This window comes from Poecile atricapillus, chromosome 2 (assembly GCF_030490865.1).
Source record: "Poecile atricapillus isolate bPoeAtr1 chromosome 2, bPoeAtr1.hap1, whole genome shotgun sequence".
Lineage (NCBI taxonomy): Eukaryota > Metazoa > Chordata > Aves > Passeriformes > Paridae > Poecile > Poecile atricapillus.
The window spans coordinates 128,917,625-128,943,318 of NC_081250.1; the positions used below are offsets into that span (position 1 = coordinate 128,917,625).

Below are 25,694 nucleotides of genomic sequence, written 5' to 3' on the forward strand. Positions count from 1 at the left end.
CTGTCTGTTATTTTTAGTTTCATTATAATGCTTAGAGTATGCAAGCCTAAACCCACTGTGATAGGAGCTGTCCAAAGAGACAGAGAATTACACTGATTGCTTAAAAGACGAAAAAGATTAAAACAAAAATTCAGACAAAATATGGGCTTTGCAAATTTCCATAACTTCTAACATAGTGTAAGAATTGGAGTCAAGGGACTGTTTGCTAAACCAAGTCTTTTCCTCATGGCAAGTATATGGAATAAAAATAGCAAGAAAAGAGCTAATTATTACATTTTCTCAGATTCACTGCATTGCAAGAGGCACAATAAGCTAACACAAGACCTGGCTTCTTTTTTAAAACTGTAATACAGGGAGGTGCAGAGGAGTAGCATATACAAAGTGCACAAAATTCTCTCAAGATTTTCATTTGCAAAGCTATCCTGCGATACAAGATCGAGTCTATGACAAGATAAAATTTCATACCATGGATAGTCTGAGAAATGTAATTACATCACTGTGTAAAGCATGAGATGCAGGATATAATAATCCTGTACCAGTTATAAGAAAAAGAGTAACTATAGATTTGAATATGTGGTTTCAGGTAAGGTAATGCAATGTAAACTAATATAATAACTATGATACAGCATCCAGAATAATATTTCAGAGCATGTTTTGAAAGATAGACAAGGCTTTTGAAAATACTTCTCAGTTCTGTCCTTTGTACCATGTCACAACCTAGCACAAACTTCCATATCCAGATAGAATCATGACTTGGCATTGATATGCACAACCACGTGACAATCTCTGGAACAGTTAGTATGCTAAAATGTTTAACTTTCTTTTCTTTTTTTCTTTTAATGTATGTGTCTGTAATTTATTCACATGCAAAAGTATACAAGCACCATGAAAATGGGAACATCATACAATTCCATATATTTTTTTTACTTGGGAGTGCTTTTTTTCTCTGCAGAAATCAGACAGTAGATCTACAGAACGCAGGAATTAAATATGAGCCTCTTATCTGCAGAAGAATTTTACCTTGAGTCCCATCAACACTGCTCATCCCGTTACAGTTGTGTAATAACCCTCCCACTGGCGAAACACAGACAAGGAACATTATGTTATTCAGTGATGACTTAGGAGGCTGACAGCACCTAATGTTGCAGAAAATGGTCCTTCTTCCAACCCACTCCTTCCCACCTGCAGGGCTACGGAGGCAGGAGAACAGCGCACCAGAGCTGCAGGTAGGGTCATGCTCGCTGCACTGACAGCCTCTCCTGTCGACACCCTCTGTTCCCAAAAGCAACGGGTAGCATTTGGCCAGTGACTAGACAAGTCTATTTTTAGTAAATTTTTATGCCATATATTCTATTCCTGTCACTACAGAGTACTCATGCAAATCTATGTGGGGCTGCTGCTGTTACAAAGCTGCAATTTCCCGGGCTGCATTAATTTTACTACAGTAGATTATGACAGACGGAAATTATAATGGTGAAGAAGTCTTCATTTACACAAAGGGAGACGTCTTCTGTTATTTGTAACTGGAATTGCAGTTCTTGTAAGGCTTATTCATGTTATCATCTTTTTCTGACTGCACATCTGTCATTTCTTTTACAGTATTGGTGCTATTTCCAGTTAACCTTATTTTTAGAATAATGGAGGAATTTTCAGTCTCAATTAAGAAGCAGTTCACACTGGAAAATATAATCCTTATTGGCAGGAAAATTGTTTTTGGGTTTTAAATTCCTTTACATTCCAGCTCCATCTCTAAGTATTACCATAACTGTTATGGACTTTCTTGGTTGTCTTGAAGACACCAACTGCTTTCAGAAATCTTTATTTAATATAGTAATCTCCTCTTAATCACATTACATATACTCAAGGTTATTGCCTTTGTTATTTGTCAGAGGTTGCTACCCAATAAGTATTATATTATTATTAAATATCTATATCACATCTAAATATGTAGATCCCTTTCTTCTGTAAAATCATTTCATTTGTTTACTAATGTTAGTCAAATGGTATTTGAATAAACTTCAAATTTTTTTTTTACTTTATTTTCTATTATTGAATGGATTAATATTATAGAAATAATTAGGCAGTTTTAAATTTGTTAGACAATTTTAAATATTGGCATAATTTAAAATTTTAATTTGATCTCTGATTTTTAGTTCTGAGGGGCAGTTTGAGTGGAACGAGGAAAATATTGTCCTACACTTTTATTTGAGCTTTTTTTTTTTTTTTTTCCAGTTTCCAGGGGAGTTACTTTTTAGCCAGAAACACCTCTGAGTCTTTGGTCATGAAAGCAAACAATATCAGGCTCAGTCCATACCTGTATAAGATACATTGAAGAAAAGCAGGTAAAGATCTAAAGTAACTTGTGGTGTTTCACTAGACAGCACCTTTTGCTTTGAGGAAGAACAGCGCTGCTGTACCCTCCTGGCACCTGGTGGACACTAAGTATAAAAAAGGAAGCTCCAAATTCAAGTCAAGGTTACAGCAGCTTTTGATCACGAGCTATCCCATGACACATATCACAAGAATAGCAGTATCTTGGTCAAACTCCAGTTTGGATAATTAAGAGTCTGACTTGAATTCCCTTTGCAATTTCAGTCTCAATGAGCAGCTTTCTTCAATTTCAACTGGAACTCACTTCATGCAACATGTTCATTAAAGTGTAGCTCCATTTCAGGAATGGATAAAGTGATAAACATACAGTTCATGATTTTGCCAGGACAATAAGAAAGAGTAACAAGGCCTGTCACTCATTTTATGCGAACACCAAGCTCTGTTTCAGATAAGTAGCTTCCTTGATGATAATGCTTAGTAGATTTATGACCACACTGTAAATGGTACTGCAAGGACTGTTCCACACAGATATGAATGGTGTGGATTGAAGAGGCGCAGTGCTCTTCTTTAAATGTAGCTTAATTTGTTAACGTAGTACATAGAGTGTTTGGAGGATGGACACAAAGATGGTGAGGGGCCAGGAGGGGAAGCTGTATGAGGAGCAGCTGAGGTCCCTTGGTCTGTTCTCCTTCTGACAAGAGACCCAGGGGAGATCCCATTGCAGTCTGCAACTTCCTCGTGAGGGGAAGAGGGAAGGGAAACACCGATCTCTTTGGTGACCAGTGACAGGACCCAAGCATCCTGTCATAGCATCCAGGGGTGTCATGGAAGATTTAGGTTACATATTAGGAAAAAGTTCTTCATCCAGAGGGTGGTTGGTCACTGGAACAGGCTCCCCATGGAAGCGGTCATAGCACCAAACCCGATGGAGTTCAAGGAGCATTTGGAAAACGCTGTCAGGCACATGGTGTGACTCTTGGTGCTGTCCTGTGCAGGTCCAGGAGCTGGACTTCAATGATTCTTGTGGATCTCTTCTAACTCAGCATGTTCTGTGATTCTATGATTTAATTAAATGTGATCAAGAGCAGTCACATTTACTGATGATCTCTGAATCACCAGCACTTCGGAAGTAAACATTTGAGATCAGACCAGGGGAGTGAAAATCCTGGTAATGGCCTGTTTCCAAGGTAAGCTTTTGTACTGGGAGCTGCCAAGAAAGATGTTGCTGCAGAAAGAATGTGTAGATGTCAGAAGTATGAATGAAATTCTTGAAGAGTGTTGGGTGCCTTGAGCTCATCTCTACTATGTCTTGGGGGTCTGCAAGGCTTCTGTGAGTTAGAAAAGCTCCATATAACCAGATGGGAAAGAAAAGAGTTTGAGGCAGAATGATAGATAGTATCTAGATACCCAGAAATTAAACTGTTTGCGTGTTTGCATCTAAATATTGGCTGTACCCACAGAATCTCTTCAATGGATGCTTTTCATAAAGAAATAATTTAGTTTTACAGATATAGAGTCTTATTTTGTGCCTCTCAGCATGGAATGCAAGAGTGGCAACAGCTAGTCTAATCACAGCCACCAATAAAGAAGAATTTGTAATTAACCACAAAACATTGTAGCAATGAGAAACCAGACAAATTAGAGGGCTGGAGGGTCTCCAGCTACTGGAAAGCTGAATTTTCTGCTGTAAAAATAGAAATAACAGAACTAAGTTTTTTTTTGCCTGTATCTTGCCTTTATCTAGATTTTATCAGTACATCAACTGTAAAGGGAAAAGCAGAAACAAATACTATTTTCTCATTAATGGCAAAGATGTGGGAATCATACCAATAGTTATTGTGAACTTCATCAGAAGAATATTACAGCTTTTTGATACAAAACCCAATATCCTCCTGGGAAAGATTAAAACAGAGCCAGGATTTGCTTATCCTTATCAACTGATCAATCTTCAGACTGTCAGGAAAAGATGCAGGTCCCACTGACAGGGAGAAAGAATGCAAAATAGTGCAATTAAGGTTTTTCCTGAATAGGAAAAAAAAAACCTTTACCAGTCATACAAACAAGTTTCAAGACCCATGGAGTTGAAAAAGCTGTGATGAAATGAGTATCTTTCATGCCATTGCAGTATCTTTATAAGTAGGTCCCCCAAGAAAGAGCAAATAAATATGGAGGCTGCTCACTATTGGCACATAATGCTTGAAATAGGATTCCTGTGATCTTTTATCTGGAGAAAAGAAATGAGACTTAGTTGCTGCACTGAAAATTCTATTTTGATGTGCATCAGCTTTGAAAGCCAGCAACAATTTATTTTTTTTTCTGAACTTGCTATCAGGTTACTCACTTAAGTTATAATATTTTCTCTCTCCTTGCAGAGCTGGAAAACCTTGTATCGTGCTCCTATGTAATGTGCATATAGCAGTTTGGAGAGATTCCACTTCCCTTATTTCCTGCAGGGAGCTGTTAAAATTCCACCTCTGCTTTCCTTCCACAATCCCTCCCAGATGACCTGCTGTGCCATTTGTGGTCCCTACTATGGCATCTATTATAGATCACAAAGAAACCAAATCGTTTCTGTAAGAAATGTATCATTTCTATGTTCTTTGATATGTCCTTGTCATTTAACAGTGATCTAAATCTCTGGGCACGTTACTGTAACAGGTGACAGCAAGAATTAACAGAATTCTCCAACATATTTTTGGGGAATACATATTGGAAATTGAAGAACTGGAAGTACAAAGGCACTGGTTTAGGATTTCCAAGGAAATGGAAAATTCAGTTCTGCCACAGATTAAACCTCTGAAAGCAGCTTTCTTTCCTCCTAAAAAAAAAAACAAACAAAAAAACCCAAAAAACAACAAAAAAAACCCCCAAAACCAAAGAAATTTACTCAGAAGGAATAATACATTTGTTTCTTTAAGTATCACTTGCTTGTAAGTATGGAAAATTATTTTTGTGAACTGTTAAATAAGATGAATGAAAATACATATCAGCTTTGAGTTTTTGTTGCTTTGGATTTGAAGAAACTGTTTTCTCTTTTCTTCTAGATGATACACTGCAAAGGTATAGAAAGATCTGTCTGACTGCTTATTAATGGGTTCTGTTAATCTGGAGATAAAAATTCATGAAGCAGTTTGAGATAAGGATGGAATGATGGCTGAGGTTAAGTACCAACACAAGTTTTAAACATTAAAAGTAGTGGTTTTGTACCTACAGCCCTGTTAAAATGTACATTATATTATTCTTTCATTTACCAAGGGCTGTATCCTTTACATGTTCTGCACCTTTTCAAATAATCCAATTTTCTCATTTCAAATCAATTGTTGTCTTACTCCATCTCATCCCTCTCCACAACTTAGTTGTAAATCACCCCATGTGAGGAAAGTCTGGTGTCAGACTCAACTTCTTAATTTGCTCTTTGTAAATGCTGGAGTTGGTGTGATAGTTTTCTTTGGAGTGCATGCAGCAATGTGTCTGCATGTCAATCCAAATATGTGTGGGGCCCACTCACTTTGGGACCACAGAATTTTGGAGCTTGTTCTTCTGTTTTGTTAATCACTTTTAACCATTTCATTGCTCCAATATTCATATTTACAACTCCAAGTCCTTACCCTGGTTTACCTCTTGCTCTGTCCTCCTCTCTGGTTTCTCTCTCAGCTTACCCCAGTTTTCTCTGGCAGCCTTGCTTCTTGCCAGATATCTCCTAACTCCACCTATCATGATAGGGATCAGTGATTCTTTGCCTCCTTCTCTGACTACTTCTAGTCCCATTGTTCATCCCCCAGTTTTAGAATTCATAGGATCATATAACAGTTTGGGTTGGAAAGGATCTTTAAAATTTGTATAGTCCAACCCCCTGCAATGAGTAGGGACATGGTTTGCTAGATCAGATTGCTGGAAGCCTTGTCCAACCTGACCTTGAATGTTTCCAGGGATGGGCCATCTACCACCTCTCAGGGCAACTTCTTTCAGTGTTTTACTCCCCTCAAACTCCTCTCCCTTTGTCAAATATGCTTTCTCCAATTACCTCTACAATTTTCTCTATTGGATCCAGACATTCCTTTCTCTTGCCAAAGCCATGACATCTCTCTCCAACAATCACCTCTATAGTTCCTTGCAGAGCTCTCAGAGTTTTCCCTTTCCTTGTCCTGTGCCAGGGTCACCAAACTCCTTTGTCTTTCCTTGTCCTTAGGTCGCTCAGGCAGATTCCTTTCTTCCCCGCTACCCAGGGTATCCAGAGATGAGAGCACTAGAGGTGGGCTCCAGTACCCAGCCCGATGGACAGTTCTGGCAGTCCAGGGCTGGGAATAGAGGATAGGCCTAGATTGGTACTTGATCCCTGGCCAGCAGGTTGTCTGACACAGCCAAGTATTTTTGGTTGAGCTGTGACAGTGATTATGTACCTAGAAATGATGGAGACATCTTTACGCTGAAAAATTATACAAAAGTATAACTGTATTTTAGTGATATAAGAATTTATAGTGCACAAATCACAGTGCATAGTCATATATTTGTCTTGAAGTCTATGTACAAGTAAAATACAACTTTAGCTGCAATGCTTACTATTGAATGCTACTTTGAGAGTCTCAGAGATTGCAATAACTGTCCTGTTACGCATTTCAGCAGTTTAAGGAGTACCTAGGGTTCCTCTTGACTTTTCTTTCATTATCATGAGATATGGGAAGATTACCTGGCAAAAAAAAAGTCTGCTTAACATGTGATATTCTCTTTCCTTGTTTTACAACAATAAAATGAGCTACAGTTAACAACTCCACAGTGTAGAAAGTAAAGAAAGAGTACAGTGAAAATAAAAGAGCATAGTGAAAATGACAGCACCTTCACCTGAAAATGACAGGGGGTTAGTAGAGCCTGGATTATTGGCCAAGATTCTTTCCAGGACTACACCAGCAAAATGTGATGACATCCAGTGCTAGCCCTGTGAAACCTGACTGATAGTGTCTGCTGAATGCATCAAGGAACTGTACGTACATACTGGAAATCTCAAATGTCCAATTTTAATATTTCTTCCTCCTGAATAGCAGTGTGAAGAGCTGCAGCTGGGCTTTTACTTTTTGCTTATTTTTTCTGAGCATCTAGAATGCATTCAAGTCACCTCTTTTTAAACAAAGACTACGTCTCAGCCAAGAAAACTGCTTAAAAATCCAGACTCAAGGGTTTTTATGAAATTTCACCATTCTAACTTGCTAAAATTTAAGAAAGCAAAACACTGCAAAGCTCACAATACATCTGCTGAGGTTGGTGATAATGTGCTAGCACTAACAGGCACATTTCTCAAAAACAATCTTCACAGAAACCAAGGACATCTCCAGGTAACAGTCACAGTTTCTCTGTAGCCCAGCATTAGTAAGACAACTGTGAGTGAGTGACCCTGAATCTACTTGCATTAATGGAAACCTAAGGTTTTTTTACATCTTCTAATTTTACAAATAGAAAAGATAAATGCATTGGTCTTTGTAAGCTCAAAAATATCAAATCCAGAAATAAGCCCAACTATTTTAACTGATAAATGATTCATTACAGATGTTAAGTGATTTTATATACATTAGGTCCTGACTCTTGTCAGATTGGGATTGAAAAATTACTAGAAAAGTTTCACAGATGAGAGATCTCAGCTGCAGATGTCCTGCTGCAAAAATCTACTAGCCCTGTTTCCAGCAAACATAACCAAGCAATAGGAAAATCTCAGCTAGTTCATTTACTCATATAAGTGAACTTTCAGGAAGTTTGTAATGTATATATCATGCTGGGACATTTTAGGAGCCTAAGAGTACTTGCCATACTGAGCTTTATGTTCTGTGGAGGCTTCATTGCAAGGTCACGTATACTCCTTCATTCATGTAGACTAATTGCAAACCATACTGCAAGCCACTTTTAGGGCATAAAGAAAATGAGAGTTTAATTACTTTTGCTTCAGTATCTGGGCTCAGGTAACCCAGATTCACTGATTATATAGCATGTAAATCAGAAAACTCTCAACTAAACCTTAGCAAAACAACAGAGCCATTTCAGCAGTTTCATGTATAGCTGTAACCAGCCTATAATTCACTTAAATGCTCTGCAAGAAACATCTTGTAGGTAATAGAGGGGAATGAGATACACACTGATGTAAAAGCAATAAAATAGCTTCTTTGTTTGACCAATGATTTACATCATTTAGCTGAGTCAGATTTGGGTAGTCTTTACTGCTGTCATGTTAACTGTCTGCCAAACAGCTTATTGGCTTTGCATCTGAAGAAATAAAATCAAGATTTTTGGAGAGTAACAGAAGTATCAGGCGTCCCACCCCAGCTTACTTATGAATGAACAAACAACCTTCCTGAAGTTCAGATGCAACTAAATACTGTGACACCACTGGGAGAACAATATCAGAAAGGATGTCAAAGTGCAGTACTTTAAATAACCATGCATGCTTTCCTACCCAGAAAAAAAACAAATATGAAAGTGAACACAGCAGATGGTTGATTCACTGTCCAAATCAGCTGATATCACAGGTATGACATTATTGATTTCAGTGATTAACTTGACAATATTCAGTCACATTGCAAAAGTACCCCTTAATTCTGAAAGTTTCAATTTTGTCAGTGTGTAAGACAGACTGTGCTCAGTACAGAGCATCTTACAGCTCTCTTTGATTTCAATGGGAGGTTCAAATTCCTACAGAATGGATTAATGAAGTAATAAATTCTAATACCAGAAAGGGCCATAATGGTAATCCACTCTGCTTGAATTCTGAAAGTCAGTAAATGCTGCTTGCATGCTTGCTGTAACTTAGGCCTGAGCTAACATATATCCATAGGAACTATTTTAGTCTAGATTTAAGGACCTGTGTGACAGCAAACATCTCAGAAAACCTCGATAAAGCGCTTCACAGTTGGTTACCTCAGATTTCAGAGTTTTGTTTGTTTGTTTGTTTGTTTGTTTTTCCTTTCAAGTTCTAACCACTATGTTTCATTATGACCTTACCTGTTAAACCACCCTTTCTACTCAGGAACTAGATAAACTGAGTTTACATGCAGGAAGGCTCAGGCTAGATGCTGTAAGACTTTCAGAGAGGAAAACCAGAATTTGTGGAGGGGAAAACGCTGATGATCTGATGAGCTGGCAGATCAAGAGGTCCCTGAGGAACCAGAGATCCTGCTGCAAGCAGGCAGGGAGCAGGCAGGAACAGGGAGAGCCCCTGGAGCCGGGGCAGGAACAGGCAGGGAGAGAAGATGGCATACATGCCACCCTGGCAATCCCACAGAGACATCTTGACTGCAGGTCCCCATGATGGCAGTTTCCCCAAATTCAGACTTTTTCCTTTTATAAGGAGATTTCTGATCAGCCAGCAGCCTTTGGACTCCACCCCCTAGGGCATACTCACACTTGGCGATACCGGAGAGTGTCATTTTCGCAGGTCTCAGCAAATGCCTCCTCCTCTGCCGCTTGGTTGATCCTCTCTAGCTCAGCTGCTGCTTCCCTTTGATAGCTCAAAGCATTCTCCATAACTTGTGATGCGGATTTTTTCAAGCAGTAATTTGATATCAGTTAGTTTATAATGCTGGCTGCTCTGTTTTCAGTATTTTCAAGGCCTTTGCTGTTATCCCACATTAAACTCCAGTTCCTAACAGCCGTCTTGGCACAAAGCTCCAGTTCCCAGGACAGGCTCTCACCACAGGCTGATAACAAATGCTGCAGGCCAGAACTGGGGCACTGAGCCTGTGGCCTGCTGCTAACGACAGAAGTGCTTTTCTTAATAGCTTTTATTTATTCCAGGTTTCATGGCAGCAGAGGAAACTCATCATTAGCTGGCTGTGCAGCATTTATGGTACTGCTGTTATCAAACATGTACTCCCTCATACTTAGTGTGCACTAAAATCTCCACTCCTGTGTAAATTTGAGTTCAGTTATATTAAGTGGTGTTCAAATGAGGCTAGCTTTAATCAACCCAGCACTGTCCATTTGGTGACTTGAGGTATTTATTCTATATTCTTATGGGTTACTCCTAAAGATATGGCAGAAGCCTGGACTAAAAACAGTGGTCACTGCAGAGACTTCACTGGATCCCTGTGGTGACTATCCTTTGAGCGGGGATAGTTCTGCTGGAGGGAAGGAACCTCAGCTACCTTTTTTTTCTGAAAGATTTAAGGCTGTAGTCTCCTAAAAAACAGAACTCAGCCTGCTTAAATGACAGTGTGTCATATGTCTGAACATCTAATTATAGTGTCTTATATGGTAAAAATAGGATTTTTTTTACTTTGCTGTGATTTCTAACATTCTGAAAAAAAAAATCGAGAAATGTAGAAGGTTTATATGTTAAGGAAACTCTCCCATCTGGCCATTCTGATGGCAATCTGGGAGTCCCAGTTGCACCATTTCCGATTTTAATGCTGTGACAGAAGCCCCTTTGCAGCAAGTAGATCCAGTGACCTGGCAGGTTTGACTCCTGGCATACCCCACACTCAGACCTAAGTTCCCCTCATCAGCTTAACCCCAGCTTTCCCATAGCAGAGTCCCAGATATCCTTTCTTTTTCAGTAATTTAATTGTGGTGCATTAACTTACAGAGCTGCATGCCTCTGGGGGAAGGACCCCAATGAAAAGATCATTGGGGTTTTAGACCCTCACAGTCTGTGCACCTGTGCTTCAGGCACCTCTTGATCCAATGGTGGGTTTTGGTCTGGGGTCTTCTCGTTGTTCACTGGGTCCTGCAGAGTCTCTGGGTGACTGACTATCCCTGCCTGGCTGGTGTTGCAGGTCCACATGCCCTGTGTCAGGCAGTGTGGCTCCTGTATCTACCAGAAATTCAACAATGACACCAACTACTGTATGTCCCTGTTGATCTGGGTGTTCTCCACAAATTGTGTATTTCTAATTGTATGGCTCCCTCAAATTCAGTAGAATTGCTGGCCTCTAGTCATCATGACAATCTATCCTTGCACAATTACTCCCCCACTTGGTTGGAAAGGCCACACTCTTTACCTATGTCCTAAATTTCCACAATAGTAACACTCCATTTCCCATTTCCACATCCCTTCTCTGTCTCTTTCTGCTTTCTGGTTTAGGTCCACTAATTGTATTTGGTCTTCCTCTCTTTCATTTTCTCCCCTGGAGATTTCCTGTCAAGGCAACAGCTGTCAGATTTTCCACTTTCTCCAATTTCCCTTTTCTCCTCTACTTGCTCTGCCCTGTTTTTTTCTTTCGCCCATCACACATGAATACTGCAACACATGAATTTTACTCCCTGCCACCCTGGAATATGCTCCTAAAAATACTTTTGGCTGTCTGGTGCTGCCTGACCTACAAAGAGAATAATTGCAAGTGTACCATTGAAGTTTTGTGAAGCCATTCCCCCATATTCTAGCAAAACCTGTTTGAGGCAGCCCCAAAAATCTCTAGGACTCTAGGACTCTCTCTAGAGTTATCCACTCTCTGTTTACATTCCATTATTTTAGTCTAGTTAACCTTTCATTCCTCATGATAAAATTGCTTCAACAAGGTTTTGAACTCTTGTCTGACACGCATGCCTGTCTTCCATGGTATTATTACAATTTGGGTCATTCAGTGGCCAGGGGTTCCTGTTTCCTCCTGGTTGCTGTGATAGTTCTGCTTTGCTATTATTTCTTCCCTTTCACCTGGCTAGAATAGTTCTTTCAAAAGCATGTGCATGTCCCCCCAGCTTGGGTCATATCCAGTACATATATTACAGCTGAGCACACTTCTTGCTACCTTCCCTCTGCCTTGGCATCTCACTTCCCTATAATGCCAAATCACTCGGGCTCTACGGGTGTTTGATAAACACTTGAACTAGCCCCACAGGAGGAAAGTTAGATGGTATTGAAGTAGTATTTAAAGGAAGGACAGGGCAGTGCTGAGGAAGAAAGAGCACAAGGGTTCCTGCTTTGGGGCTCAGCCCCTGCCACTGCCAGCATCACCGCCGGTTCAGCTTCCTTCTGCCGACTTCTCAGCCGTGCACAGCTGTTTCAAACATAACAATAATCCATGTGATCTGGGAATCCATTTTCCCGACATTGCCACAGGAAAGTTAATTTGTGGAGATCAAAAAGTGCCTCATGACGGCCGTTGTTCTGCCGAGTTACCGCTCCAGGTTACAGCCGGGCAATGCTCCTGCACACTTACTGCCTGCCCTTCGAGGAACAGCAGAGTCCCAGACACGCTCTTATTTAATCGTGCCCCTGCGGAAGGACCCTCCCCTCAAAAAACATCACTGGAGTTTTATTCCCTCACAGTCTGCACGCCCGCACTTCACACAGCTCTTGGTCCAGCGGTGAGTTTTGGTTTGGTGTCTCCTCGGTGTTCATCAGGTCCCGCAGAGCCTTGTGGTGACCGGCCACCTCCTGGCTGGTGCTGCAGGTCCCCAAAGCGCCCTTGCCCATTCACAGCTCGTTGCCTGGGTCCCCAGCCACTTTCCCCAGCCAGGGCACACCGAGATATCTGCAAAGGGTGCTTTTCAAACAGTATAAACCGGTATTCTATTTTTAAATATACAGTATATTCAAGAACATGTAGTAAATGCAATAATATTAATATATAGATACAGGTAGATATACACATATATCTATATTATATCTATATCATATCTATATCATATATGTATATATAGAGATATACACATATATATACATGTAGACATAGACATATACATATAGATACATACAGATACAAACTGATACAGAGCACATATATGTTAGTCAAACCAAATCCAACACGGATTTGCCCCTATTCTGGATTAGCAGAATATTTACAAGGCCACCATACTACTTTCCAGTGCTACACTAGCTAAAAGTCAGTTGTCCCCTTTCTCTCTTCCTAGCTGATCTGTGATGTCTTTTATTATTCACAAGATGTGAATAGCAGGTGGAAGTAAAAGAATATTATACATTCAGGTACGAACATATGAATCTGAAAATCATTTACATTTCAACATAATTTGAAAGGGGATCTAAAAAAATAAGTGGTTCTACACAGCAAGAGAGTTTGATATATCATGTTATGACTCTGGTTTAGACTTGTGTTCTTTCTTTACACTTGGCATTGTACTTCATAGAAACTCAGAATTGTCTAGGTTGGGGAAGATGTGTATGATGTCCAACTGTTAATCCAGCACTGCCAAGTCCCTAACCAGTTCATATCTCTAAGAAACATATTTACTGTGTTTTAAATACCTCCAGGGAGGCATTCGCACTCTGCGTATTTTGCACAGAAGTGAACAGGCTAAATACTGGTTTTTTTCCTTTGTTTGATACATTGCGTAAAAACCCTAACCGATTGCTTTCTCACCTCCCTGTTTAACAGTATCTACCTCTAGCTGAGTTAAACGTGCGGTTTTTCCCTAGTGCAGACTTGTCCACAGGAGTCCTTTACCGGGCCATTAGGGCAGGAGCGAGTACCCCACAGACATCAGCGGACAGGAACGCTCTCAGCCCTGGAACAAACCGAGGTTTCTTTCCCGTCCCACGAGGCGAGCGCAGGACGCGGGGGCAGGCGCGGGGGCCGGGCCGCTCCGGCTCTCCCGCCGCGGCTGAGGCGGCGCCGGGCGGGGCGGCGCTGGCGGAAGCGCGGCGAGCTCCCGCCTCCCGCCGGGGTCGGGGGTCAGGCGTGCCCGCCGGCTCCGGGCGCCCATGGAGGGCTCTGGGGACGAGGAGCCGGGGCCCGAGGGGCCGCTGCAGCAGCTGGTGAAGCGGCAGCGCAAGGAGAAGCGGGAGCTCCAGGGTGAGGGGTGCCGTGCCCGGCGCAGGTTGAAGGGGTTGCAGGGGAGAAGGCTGGGGAGCGGCGGCGGGGACACGCGGGGCCGGCTGGGCTCGGCGTCCCCTCTCCGCCTTCCCTCGCAGGAAACCCCGCTCGGCAGCGCGAGTAGCTCGCAGGGGCGGGAGGGACGGCGGCGGCTGTGGAGAAGGAGGGAGCGGCCCTGGCAGTGCCCTCGCAGGGGGATGAGCACGGCGGTAGCCAAATGGTGCGTGCGGGCAGCGGTGTGGCAGCCGGGCTGTGCTGCCGGGAGCAGTGCTGGTCCTGCGGGCGGCCTGCGGAGCTCGCCTTGCCGTGGCCTCGGGAGCCGGGCCGTGCACGGGAGCTGCGGCTTAATGCTGAGCCATTGCCGTGATGTTCGCGTTGTGTTGCTTGGGTTTTTACTTGAAGGAGGTGTGGTTTTTTAAGGCATTTTAGACTGAAAGGCTTGCATAGGGGCTCTTCCTGCCCAGCCTGTTACGTTTCTTCATTCCAAGTACAGTTGATCTGAACTGAATTTTCATATCCTGTCCAGCCATAATATAATTATCGGTGTAATAAAAGACCTGGGTGGTCTTACAGTGCTTCAGTATGAAAGTGTAAAACTTTACATCATTTGACCTACCGTATTACGATGTAGTAATATAATTAAGGACGTCCGATAGACAGATTCTGTTGAGTTTCATAGTTATTATAACATTTTTGTTAAGCCTTTCTCATTGCTGGTATACTGATACGGCCTTTTCTTTGTTTTATTTTTATTTTTTTGGTATACAGTGAAATTGGCTCATATGCAACCTTTTAATAGAGGGTTAAAGAAAAAAGGAGTCAGGTTGCATACTGTCACTAAATCTATAGGAACTTACTGCTTTGAGATGTCTGTTCCTCTCTCAGATTTGGTACATATTGAAGAGGGGTAGGAATCAAGCATTGTCATAGGTAGCTGGGGTAAAAACCACATTAACTGGGGGAGGCTGAGGATCAGAGGGTTTTTCCACCTAGAGAAGGTGGTTTTACACCTGGAGAAGGTAATTCTCCACTACCAGTTGGTGGAGGGGGGATATACACAAGGCAGAGCCCCAGTCTTCCTAGTAGGGAGAGGCAGTGACTTATAGATACGTATTTGCCTACTAGAAAAATACATTCCTGGAATATGCATTGATAACTATTTACCAGAGAGCAAAACTGTTTGTAAGAATTAACACAAGGTAGATCTCAACCTCTGAAAATCCAACACCTTTTCTGGTTGATGGTACTTGTCTCTACACCCCCCCTCCCCCTTTCCACCACCCATATTCTCAGCTGTGTATTTGTGTGTCCCTTCTATGCTCTGGATTCCCTTCTCCTCTATTATGTTAATTTTAATGAACAAAGCTGCTTTTCTGTCATACTCAGCTTATTCATCTCTGGAGCTGAATGCTTAACATAAATCTTTCAGTATGAGCATTCTTCCTGCCTCCCTTTGAAAAGTTTCATTATCATTGCCATCATCTTCAGCTCAGTTGTGTCAGTCAAGGGTGAAGGACAGGAAAATGTACAGGTGATGAATAGCAGCCAGGGTGTTAAATAATTGATGCTGTAACTCTAAAACAGTGAATACAGAAGTGACAGAGGTAGTGGGGAGTGTTCATTTAAGACCACATGAGAAGACTGTGGGTGAATCTGGTTGTGGTTTCCACTGTGTAATGGATGGAGCCATACTCATCAAAGTATAGAGAATGGACTAGAGACACGACCTGAAGAGCAACAGGAAAAATCTTCATGGGAAGGATAACGGAAAATATTTTCATAGCAAGAATCATTAAATATTGGGAAAGAAGTTTCCCAGAAAGGTTGCCGAATGCCTGTCCCTGGAGACTGCACAGTCACCTGACTAAATTTCGGGTGCATCTTAATTAACATAACATAATGATGTGGCTTTGAATTGAGTCCCACTTGGAGCAGGAGGTAGAACTAGGTAACCTCTGGACACCATTTCTAACCAAACTATTCTGTGATTTTAGAAATGAAACATTGACTTACAGCCTCAAAATACTTAGGGACTTTAATCGAGTTAAGATATTTTTTGTTTTTTGCTTTTAGAAACTTTGTCTTAAGGATGGGTAAACTCAATTTTTAATTTTAGTCTGCTGCTTCTGTGATTAAAAATTGCACATCTTTCCTGTGAGATTTGATATTTTGATGCCCACATAATCTTTTTTGAAGGCAACAGGCCAAAGTCTGCTGCACTGATGAAGTTCATATGTATTTTTACTAAGAACCTGGCATACGTTTTTCTCGTCTTCAGAGAAAGAAAGAGAAGGCAGTTTGCATCTTTTAAGAAAAAATACAGCCATTTGGAAAATGTGAGGATTAGAATTGGCAGTCTCGCAGCTAAACTCTTATACTGATTTGTTGATGTTTGTAAATTAGCTTTTCTGTGTGACTTCCAGTCATTTTCTGCAATGACCATAGAGTATATATTAAGAAATACTATTTTATTGCACTGCTTCTCTAACAGCAAAAATTCAAGGCATGAAAAATGCTGTTCCCAAGAATGATAAGAAGAGACGAAAACAGCTGGCAGATGAAGTTGCCAAACTAGAGGCAGAACTTGAACAGAAGCACAAGGAGGAATTAAAGCAGCTGAAGGAAGCTTCACTTGAACAGAATAAGGTAGGTACCCTAACTTCAGCTGAAGTTGTACAGGTATAGTTTGTATTAGGGCTTTTTTAACTTTTAAAAATCAATGAAATAACGCTTCAAAGTAAGTATCCTTTTCTTCACAGTAACTCTTTACAACTTAGGAAAGCTTTATCTGTTACAGTAAATGGGCAGTGCGGGAAGGGACGTGTAACAGTGGGGGATTTTTGTTCTTGAGCACTGTTGCGAGAGTGGTTTGGTTACTTAAAGAATCACTGTAAAATTATATTTCAATATTTCAAAAGCAGGTTTAATATAAATTTACAAAAGCATGACCAAATTTGATGGCAAGATTTACTCTTCCTGAATCCATGGATAAGGTATACAAGGAAAATCATTTCACAAATGCCAGGCTGTAACAGAGATTAAATGTAGAGTAGGGGGAAGGGTGCACAAGTGCCCAAGTAGTATGTGGTGTTGCTTTTAGGGCTACATGAGTAACTCAGTTATGTTAGAGAATTATTTTTTTAAATTATTATTTGTAGTGGTTTGTATTGCCACTCTGGTTATTTCATGTAAGCTACTCAAGTATTGATGACCTTCAACAAGTATTTGACTCGTCCAGTGTGTTCTGTCTTGCAATTTTGTCAACAGCCATACAGTTACTATTAGGGTTAAGTTTGTCATTTTTTTTGAGAAGTTTGAACTCTATCTTTTTCAATTGCTGGTTATGCTTTGATACAGAGGATGGACACTTCTGCTTTAATTTTCACAGAATTTGCTAATGGCTGGCATGGTGAGGAGAGTTTTTTCTTAAAGCCAGTAAGCAGTGCTCACACACCAGCATGTAAGAGAACATACAGCTTAAATTTGAGATGCACATAACTCTGTCAGGACTGCAGAAAAGTAATGAAATGCAAGACAGTTATTTGTGATGTGAAATGCTCTGATGGCTTCTGTGCTATACATGGATCTTTGTGGTTACACTTCATAAAAATACCGTGGAAGAGAACTTAAAACTGTGTCAGAAGATGAGTATCTTAGTTATTGTTTATACTAATAAGAACATTTAACTTTTTTTTTTTCTTTTTAGACAGATTCCATAGCTGATGGGGTTGCAAATATAGAGCTTGAAGGAGTAGAGCAGCAGATTCAGCATCATCGAATATCAAAAGCACAGAAGAGGCGGGTATGACTTTGAGTTAAACATTTTGCAAATAATGATTGACATTGTGTTCAACTAAACCTAACTCTAACAGCCAGAGGCAAACAATTTTGTAGGGGACATTACGTGGGTAATGCTGTATTGATGCTGTACCTACTGGGTGCCTTGAAAATCTGTTAAACTGCTGTCTAGATATGTAAGGATTTTATAAATAGTTGTACTTTTCTACCCTCAGCCGTGAGCCAGGAATCAGAATGTCAGAAAATGTGAGCCATAAAAAAAGAAATGACATAAAGCAAATGATTTTTGAAAGAGTTAAACTAAAAATATTATTAAAGAAGTAAAGTAATTATACTACATACATAATACTATGTGGAAATTATGCAACTAGTAGCACTTTACACATACAATGAAAGAATATCAATGCTGAAGAAATTCTTTTAAAATTGTTGTTGAGCTGTTAAGAAACACTATCTAGTGTCCTGTCTGTTAGGCTTAGATCTGTCTGGTTCAATATCAGATGTCATGATGGATTAACATTCTTGTTTTACCTGCATGAATCTGCATATTGGGTCAGGGCCAGGGGAATACTGCTTTATTGCATATTTCATCCCCTCTTACATGATCCCTACAAACATGTTAAAAGGATGTTCATAATTCATGGCACTTTGTCTAGGCAAACCAGGAACTCTGGTCTAGTTTTCCTATATTCTTATTGCCTAAACCAGTCTGATCTTGATTTGTGGTGAATTTTAAGTGTGAAAATGGAAAGGTCATTCTTTGTACTGCTTCCTTTCTTACTTGCTCATTTACTTTGGTTCTTGCTCCTTTATTAACATCAGCATGAATTTACAAAACATTCTATGAAAGGTAGTTTTTTTTTTTTTTTTGTATTATTACATCGCTGGTAATATTCTCTACATGCATTCTTAGCCATCTTTTATGTTAGGAGCAGTTTTTTATGATGTAGAGTACCTGTCCTGAGGGAGTTTCAGTTTCATGGCATGAGCTCCATTATCCAGTCATATACTTAACTGGTAGATCTCACAGTTATTATGGAAGAGCAGTGTTTTCTGATGTTTAATTAGAATTCCCACACTTGAGTGTTGAAATAGTTGATCCTGAAGAAAGGACTATGATTAATAAGGCTGCCTTTATATGAGTGTTGTAAGGTGTTATTTTGCATGTTGATATAACTAAGATTTCTCTTGTCATATAAATTTGGGTGTGGCGTCAGAGGCAGTTAGGTTATATTGGTCACTTAGCATTTGCTAAAGTTTGGGTTTAGGAAGTCTCTAATTGGTAGTACTGATTCAGACAAATATTTTATAGATAAGAATGTGCTGAGAAAACATTGGAAGAGTTAGAAGCAAGCAGTAAGCCAAGAACTATACAGGCATATTCTAAATTTTAATATTTGATGTAATTTTTGTGTGTTTTTAAGGAGAAAAAAGCTGCTTTGGAGAAAGAAAGAGAAGAAAGAATAGCTGAAGCTGAGATACAAAATTTAACAGGTGCTAGACATCTTGAAAGTCAGAAACTTGCCTCCCTATTGGCAGCAAGACACTTAGAAATTAAGCAAATCCCTTCAGATGGCCATTGCATGTACAGAGCTATTGAAGATCAGCTTAAGGATCACCAGAATTCCTGGACTGTTGCAACTCTGAGGAACCAAACAGCAAAGTATATGCAAAGTCACTTTGATGACTTCCTGCCTTTTCTTACAAACCCTAATACTGGAGATATGTATAGCAGAGGTAAGACTTGTAGCATAAGAGATTTTAAGAACTATTATAACTGCTTCTGATACATCTCAGTCTCAGTTACAGCTGAATTGGGACTTTTATGGTGTTTGTAACTTTGGTACTTTATTGTGTTCCATGGAACACAGAATTATGATCTGCTATGAAACTTGGTACACTGGATCTCTAATTAATATATATATTTAAGTTAATCTAGGAAATATTATTCCCCATTAAAAAAAAAGAAAAACAAAACAAAACTTGATGGTTTCTAGATGATGTGAACTCATTCTGGGATGTGATTTGTTATTATAAACAGCTTGGCTACCAGGTTGGAGTGATTTTCTTGTCAAGTTTTATATTTCAATGTACACAGGAAATCTGTTAAAAATTATTTAATAGTAGTTCGAATACGTGCATTTTCTTATTCTACCTTGTTTTTTCACTGCAAAGTATTTTGGAACCATTTTTTTACATATAGGCTAAACTGAAAAATATAAAGAAGCTGTAGTGTGGAGCAATGGTGTAGGTTGAGTAAAAACAGAGTTTATGTACCTCTTATTTGAGCAATACAGAATTTATTCATTATGTGTGGAACACCCCAAAAATGACTGTGTAAATTTCCGTAACTTAATGCTACATTTGTTTAATAGGCATTGCTGTGGATTAATGTGGTCCCTAGGCAATGTCATTCCCATGTTGACAGAGATTTTTGTCACAGGTTAAATGTGTCCCAGGAGAACACTGAATCAAATTCTGCACAGCAACAGGGAATTGTGCTTTTCTGTTATAAAGGAAATGAATGAAAAGTCATTCTGAGCAGTCTTCAGAAAATCTGAAGATTATTCTTTCTCAAAATCTGTTTGTAAGGTTCAAAAGCTTGAGGGTTTGTAATTTACAAATTTTAAACTTGGTGTCTATAGAACATGATCTGAAAAAATTTTCTTTAGCTATTTACAAAGGAACTATTGAGATTAAATACTTTGGAGGTTAAAAATAAGGCAGCTACTCTGGAAATTTAAAGAACCCCAGCCAACTGTTTAACTGCATGCAGTTGCAAGATTTTTAAAACATACCTGACACCTGGCTAATGTAAGAACTAGATATACTACGCAGTGTCACGTTCTTTTCTAAAGTTTCAAAACATCCTCTGAAACTTAACAGAAAGAAAACAGTATGCAAATTCATGTTTGTTGTTATCTGTTGTTCTCTGAATAAAAAAAGTAAAATATTAGCTGTAGTTTATTTATACTCTTTTTTTATCCCTCTCTTCAGTCTGAAATTTTCTTTTTAAAACAGAATGAGTTTGGGGGTTTTCTTTGACAACTCTTTTTCTCTGCTTTTCTTCAGTAAATGTACATACTTTCCTTTATAATATGTTTGTAGTTTCCTGGCTCTAGCTCTTCATTGCACAGTCAGTGTATTTTCTCAGCTGCTTGTTTTCAAACAAGAACTAAAAGTTGTCTTTCTTTCCCTGCAGAGGAATTTGAGAAATACTGTGATGATATAGCAAATACAGCTGCATGGGGTGGACAGCTGGAAGTAAGTATTGTATTGATAATTTTTATTTGTGAAATTCTGGAGTGGGCGAATATACCTATAAAAAAGGGGCTTCTTTAGAAGGAATACCTGAAGGCATCAAGAGACATAGTCATAAATAGCTCATTAAGAACTTTTCTTTGTGGTTATAGGTTATTTACCCAAAATAGTATCTTTTCCGATGGTGCACTGCTGTTGTGTTTGACAGCATGCAAGTTATCAAATTAATTTGGTATAAATATCATTAGAAGGACTAACACTATGAGTGGGAGAATGTTGTTAGGTTGTTATCACGTAAATGAGAACTTGAGCTTCAAAAAATACATATTTATTTCAGTTTGTCTTATTTTTTATGAAAGAATGGTTAGCAAATTAATGAAAATAGCCCAATGTTGTATCCTCTGAACAATTATTAGTTCAAGGCAATGTGTTTTCAGTTAGTTTTAAAAGTTAAAATAATTTTGCTTATTATAATAAAGTTTATTTTCTGAAAATTTTTCTAATGTTATGCTTGAACTGTCTGCTAAAATTAAATGCCTAGCCTTCCTGTCTCCTGCCTGCATTGTGTTTAATCCTATTACTAAATTGTTTTTCTCTTAAAGCTAAGGGCTTTGTCACATATTTTGCAAACACCTATTGAAGTAGTGCAGATGGATTCTCCTCCCATTATTGTTGGTGAAGAATATTCAGGCAAACCAATAACACTTGTGTAAGTATGTAATTTTATCACTTAAATTTAGTGCACTTATTTCTGTAACAGAGGACTCACCTTTAATTCTCATCTGCTCTTTTATTTTCTGTTATGCATCTGATGTTGAAACACTGCTTGAGTAATAGTTGTGCAGGTCAGAAATTGTTTGTGATTGGCACACTTTGGAGAAACTGTAATTAGACAGTGTCTGATGTGTATTAGTCACTGATTTAGAGAATGCTGCAGGGTCATTTTGCTGTTAAATAATTACAAAATAATAATGACATTGAGACATTGATGCAAGATGGAGGAAACTTTTTTCCTTCTTCAGAGTATTTGTCAGACTGTGCCTGGAAGTCACCAGAATTAAAATTTGTCTTTATTAATGCTTTTCTATGTAATGATCCTATATCTTTTTGTTGCTAAAACTTGCCTTTATTTACATTGTCTTCCAGTGCTGTTACTGTTTGGTATGATGTATACTTTTTGTTAAACTGAACACTATTTCTGTAACTTTTTTTTTAGGTATATGAGGCATGCCTATGGATTAGGAGAACATTACAATTCTGTGAAAGTTCTAACAGACACTGCTACAGAAAACAGCAGCTAGCATACAAAAGTTGTACATTCACATGGATAACAGTTGCATCATTATGTGTTGGGCTCCAGGAAGTTCCCAGTGAGACTGGAAAGTAAATGGAATGGATTATAAATTTTAAAAAAAAATTAAAAAAAGAGACCTTCAAGGCTTGACTATAAATCAGAAAGAGGTCTTGATTTGAAACAAAACCAAACCAAAACAACACAACAGTATTTTCAATTTGTTGGTATTAATTATGTTTAGAAGATCTTCTGTAAAATGGTGGCTGTGTAGATCAGGTTTTTTTTCAATAGAGCTTCCTCCCATTTCTGCAGAGAAAATAGCAAATAATAAAAATCTGTTTTGGTTAATCTGCATTTCTGATGAAGATTTAAGGTTACGTGAAGGTCCCTGTTCCATTATTTCTGTCAGATTTTCACGATAATGGAAGAGTTCAGGCATTTGAAATAACTGATTGTATTTTGGTTATGGAATATCCTCTGCAGTGTTTCTGTAGTCCTGTCAGGATCTAATATCAACACTATAGTATTGATTCCCTTCTTTATTTAGGCAGAGAAGATCTGGAGATAAATCCAGCAGCAGAATATCTTGCTTAGCTGAAGGAATTGCACAATCTTTTTAGAGACTTTCATGGAAGATTTTTACCAAGGTTTGATGTAGGGTGGTTTTTTTCTTGCAATTGAGGGTAGGAATTCAACTCTTGTGCAGGAGGAGCATTGTTATTTATGATTGTACATTATGCTGTCAGGGCAAGCTAACTGCACTGTTCATTCTCCATAGGCTTTCAGCTGTGCATTTCGGTGAATCAGAAATCTTACAGAGCTCACTTCAGGTAGTGGAACTCATCTGAACTCATAATTTCTGGATCTGCTGATCTAAGCACTTTGTCATCTAAAGTGTGATGTTTTATAATACTTGAAACAGCTGGTTGCACACAGCTGTAGAAATAACCACCTTGGGTTTTGTCAGTAACTAAAGATGATCTGAAAAAAAATTACATTTATTTTAATTGCTTCTTATGGTGCACAGAGACTTGAGAGGTTTTAATATGGCTTGACTTTATACATTAGAAATGTAGATTGTTGTCTGTAAATGTGACTTCAAAATTAAGAGCATACTGAAACCAAAGTTTTAATGCAAATGTTTTTTAACAAGAAAAGTAATTTTTAAATTTTTTTTAAAGCCTTAGTCAATAAAAGAGTTGTCTGTATTTTACTGCTGCTGAGTTGGTTTGGAGAAAAGCGGTTCATGAAAAGATTAAACACCTTTGCCCTGGTTTGAGGATTATGACCTAACAGTATGTATCTTGTAGTCCTTCAGTAAAGCTAGCCTGCAGACTTACATTCCTGGAACTTAGAAAAATTTGCTTCTTACTTAAGGAGATAAGCGATCACTTTGTGGGTCAGATTATGTCTGATTTAAAGCACTTTGAGAGAGAGAGGGTAAAAAAAAAATCAGATAATAACAGCAGGAGTTTTTGGACAAGCAGTTCTTTAGGCTGGTGCCTGCTGGAAAACAAAGTATTAACCAGATCAGGAGTTTTTACATTCTTATTTATCTGTTATAGTATAACAAATATAGCTGGTTTATATACCAAACCAGCTGGCTTACTGTAATTTGGTTTACTACCTTGATTGTATTAAATGATGGTTTTAATTTCAAACAAAAAAAATAGGATACAACAGCATGGAAAAATGTTTTTATTCATAATACCATTACAAATTTCACTAAAAATAATAAATAATACTGTTCTCTGCATTGCTTAGAATTGATGTGATACAAAATGCACATGCTGCATTTTATAGATGGGCAGTTCTTTGGTTTATTTGGGTTTCAGTTTTGTTTAATTGAGAGAGAAAAGATTCTAGAATCAGGGAAAACCTGTACCGAGAGTTTGTCATGTTGAAGATGTTTACAGTTTGTATAAAGTTAAATAATTTAATCCAGTGAGTGAAAGATCCTTGCTTATGCTGTATGGGACTTGCCAAAAAGTAATAAATTGGTTTATTTGTGGCAAATATTGTTGGGGTCAGTTTTATTTTGTTCTCAAATAATTCACTTATTTCCTACTATGAATAAGCTTATCCGTTTGAGTTTTAGGATCCTACTGTAATATGAATTCTAAAACAACTGATTGTATTCAGGCAGACAAAGCTTCACTCCATATGAAATTGTTTCTGAAAAAATTTATCCTTAGTGTTTTAGCAGTTAAACTTGAGCTCGTCTGAAAAACTATTTGAAAATACTGTTGACCTTCCCCATGCATTAGAAAGATGAAATGAAACTGAGAGGGGGTCTTTTCACAATTAAGCTTTTAACTTCTTTGTCAGATTACATTTTTCTCTGCAGAATACCACTATTTACTTTGAGTGTGCGTTTCAGTAGCTTTCGTTGCATTTATCTATAATTCAGTTTCTTCAGCCACTATTTCTTTCAAGGAGTTTTGAATACTTTTTGCAAGATTGAGATTAGTTGCCAGTAGGAATGCTCACATAAACAGAAGGGAAGCTGTCTAGTGGTCTGCAATAAGTTGTGTACAATATTCTGAAAGGGAAGAACATATTTGTTGTTGAAAACAGTGGTTACATGTGGCTCTTGGTTACATGTGGCTTGTCCTTGTCCCCTTCACTTACTCTGTACCAGTTCCTGCTCTCCTGTCCAGTTGATTGGGCTGCAGGCAGCCCCAGGAAGGGGGTGAGAGGTGGGTGGCAGCCAGAGGGAGTGCAGACCTGTCATCAATTTATTTCAACAGTAAATTAATTTTTCTAATAATTTATTATTTAGATAGTAAATTAGTTCAAGGAATTTTTTTTTAAGAAAGAAATTATATAAAATGCAATGAAGCAGTGATGTCCCTTGTGCACATTTGTACAATTCTCTTAACTTACTGTGTTTACGTGTATTAAAATATTGCAGCAAAGCTAAAATGGGACTTTTTTATGTTGGGGATGGCAGAGCACTGGAACAGGCTGCCCAGAGAGGTTGTGGAGTCTCCATCTCTGAAGACATTCAAAACCCACTTGGTTCCTGTGTAACCTGCTCTGGGTGACCCTGACTTGGCGGGGCAGCTGGACTGGATAATCTCCAGCAGTCCCTTCCAGCCCTAGTTATTCTGTAAAACCCAGCAAAGAGGGAATTTATTTCACAGCCACTTGCTTTGAGGCAGAATTGTCAGTAGGAGCGCTTTTTGCCTTCTCTCCATGCTCTGTTCTTCTCCCCTTTTTAACAGGCAATTGCACAGTGGCTGTGATAGGCTTCTGGA

The 25,694-nt window shown here is 39.0% G+C and overlaps 1 protein-coding gene across 2 annotated transcripts; it reads left to right on the plus strand.

The window, feature by feature from the left end:
- Positions 1 to 13,891: 13,891 nt before the first annotated feature.
- OTUD6B (OTU deubiquitinase 6B) lies at positions 13,892 to 24,450 on the plus strand. Of its 2 annotated transcripts, none has more exons than XM_058832981.1 (7): positions 13,892 to 14,060; positions 16,573 to 16,727; positions 17,788 to 17,883; positions 19,304 to 19,616; positions 21,082 to 21,143; positions 21,743 to 21,849; positions 22,357 to 24,450. In XM_058832981.1, exons 1-7 carry the CDS (start codon positions 13,970 to 13,972, stop codon positions 22,439 to 22,441), a joined length of 909 nt encoding a protein of 302 aa, XP_058688964.1. In that variant the 5' UTR covers positions 13,892 to 13,969; the 3' UTR covers positions 22,442 to 24,450. The 2 variants fall into 2 exon arrangements, with proteins under 2 accessions (XP_058688964.1, XP_058688965.1); XM_058832982.1 differs by lacking the exon at positions 13,892 to 14,060 and adding an exon at positions 14,108 to 14,301.
- The last annotated feature ends 1,244 nt before the right edge of the window (positions 24,451 to 25,694 follow it).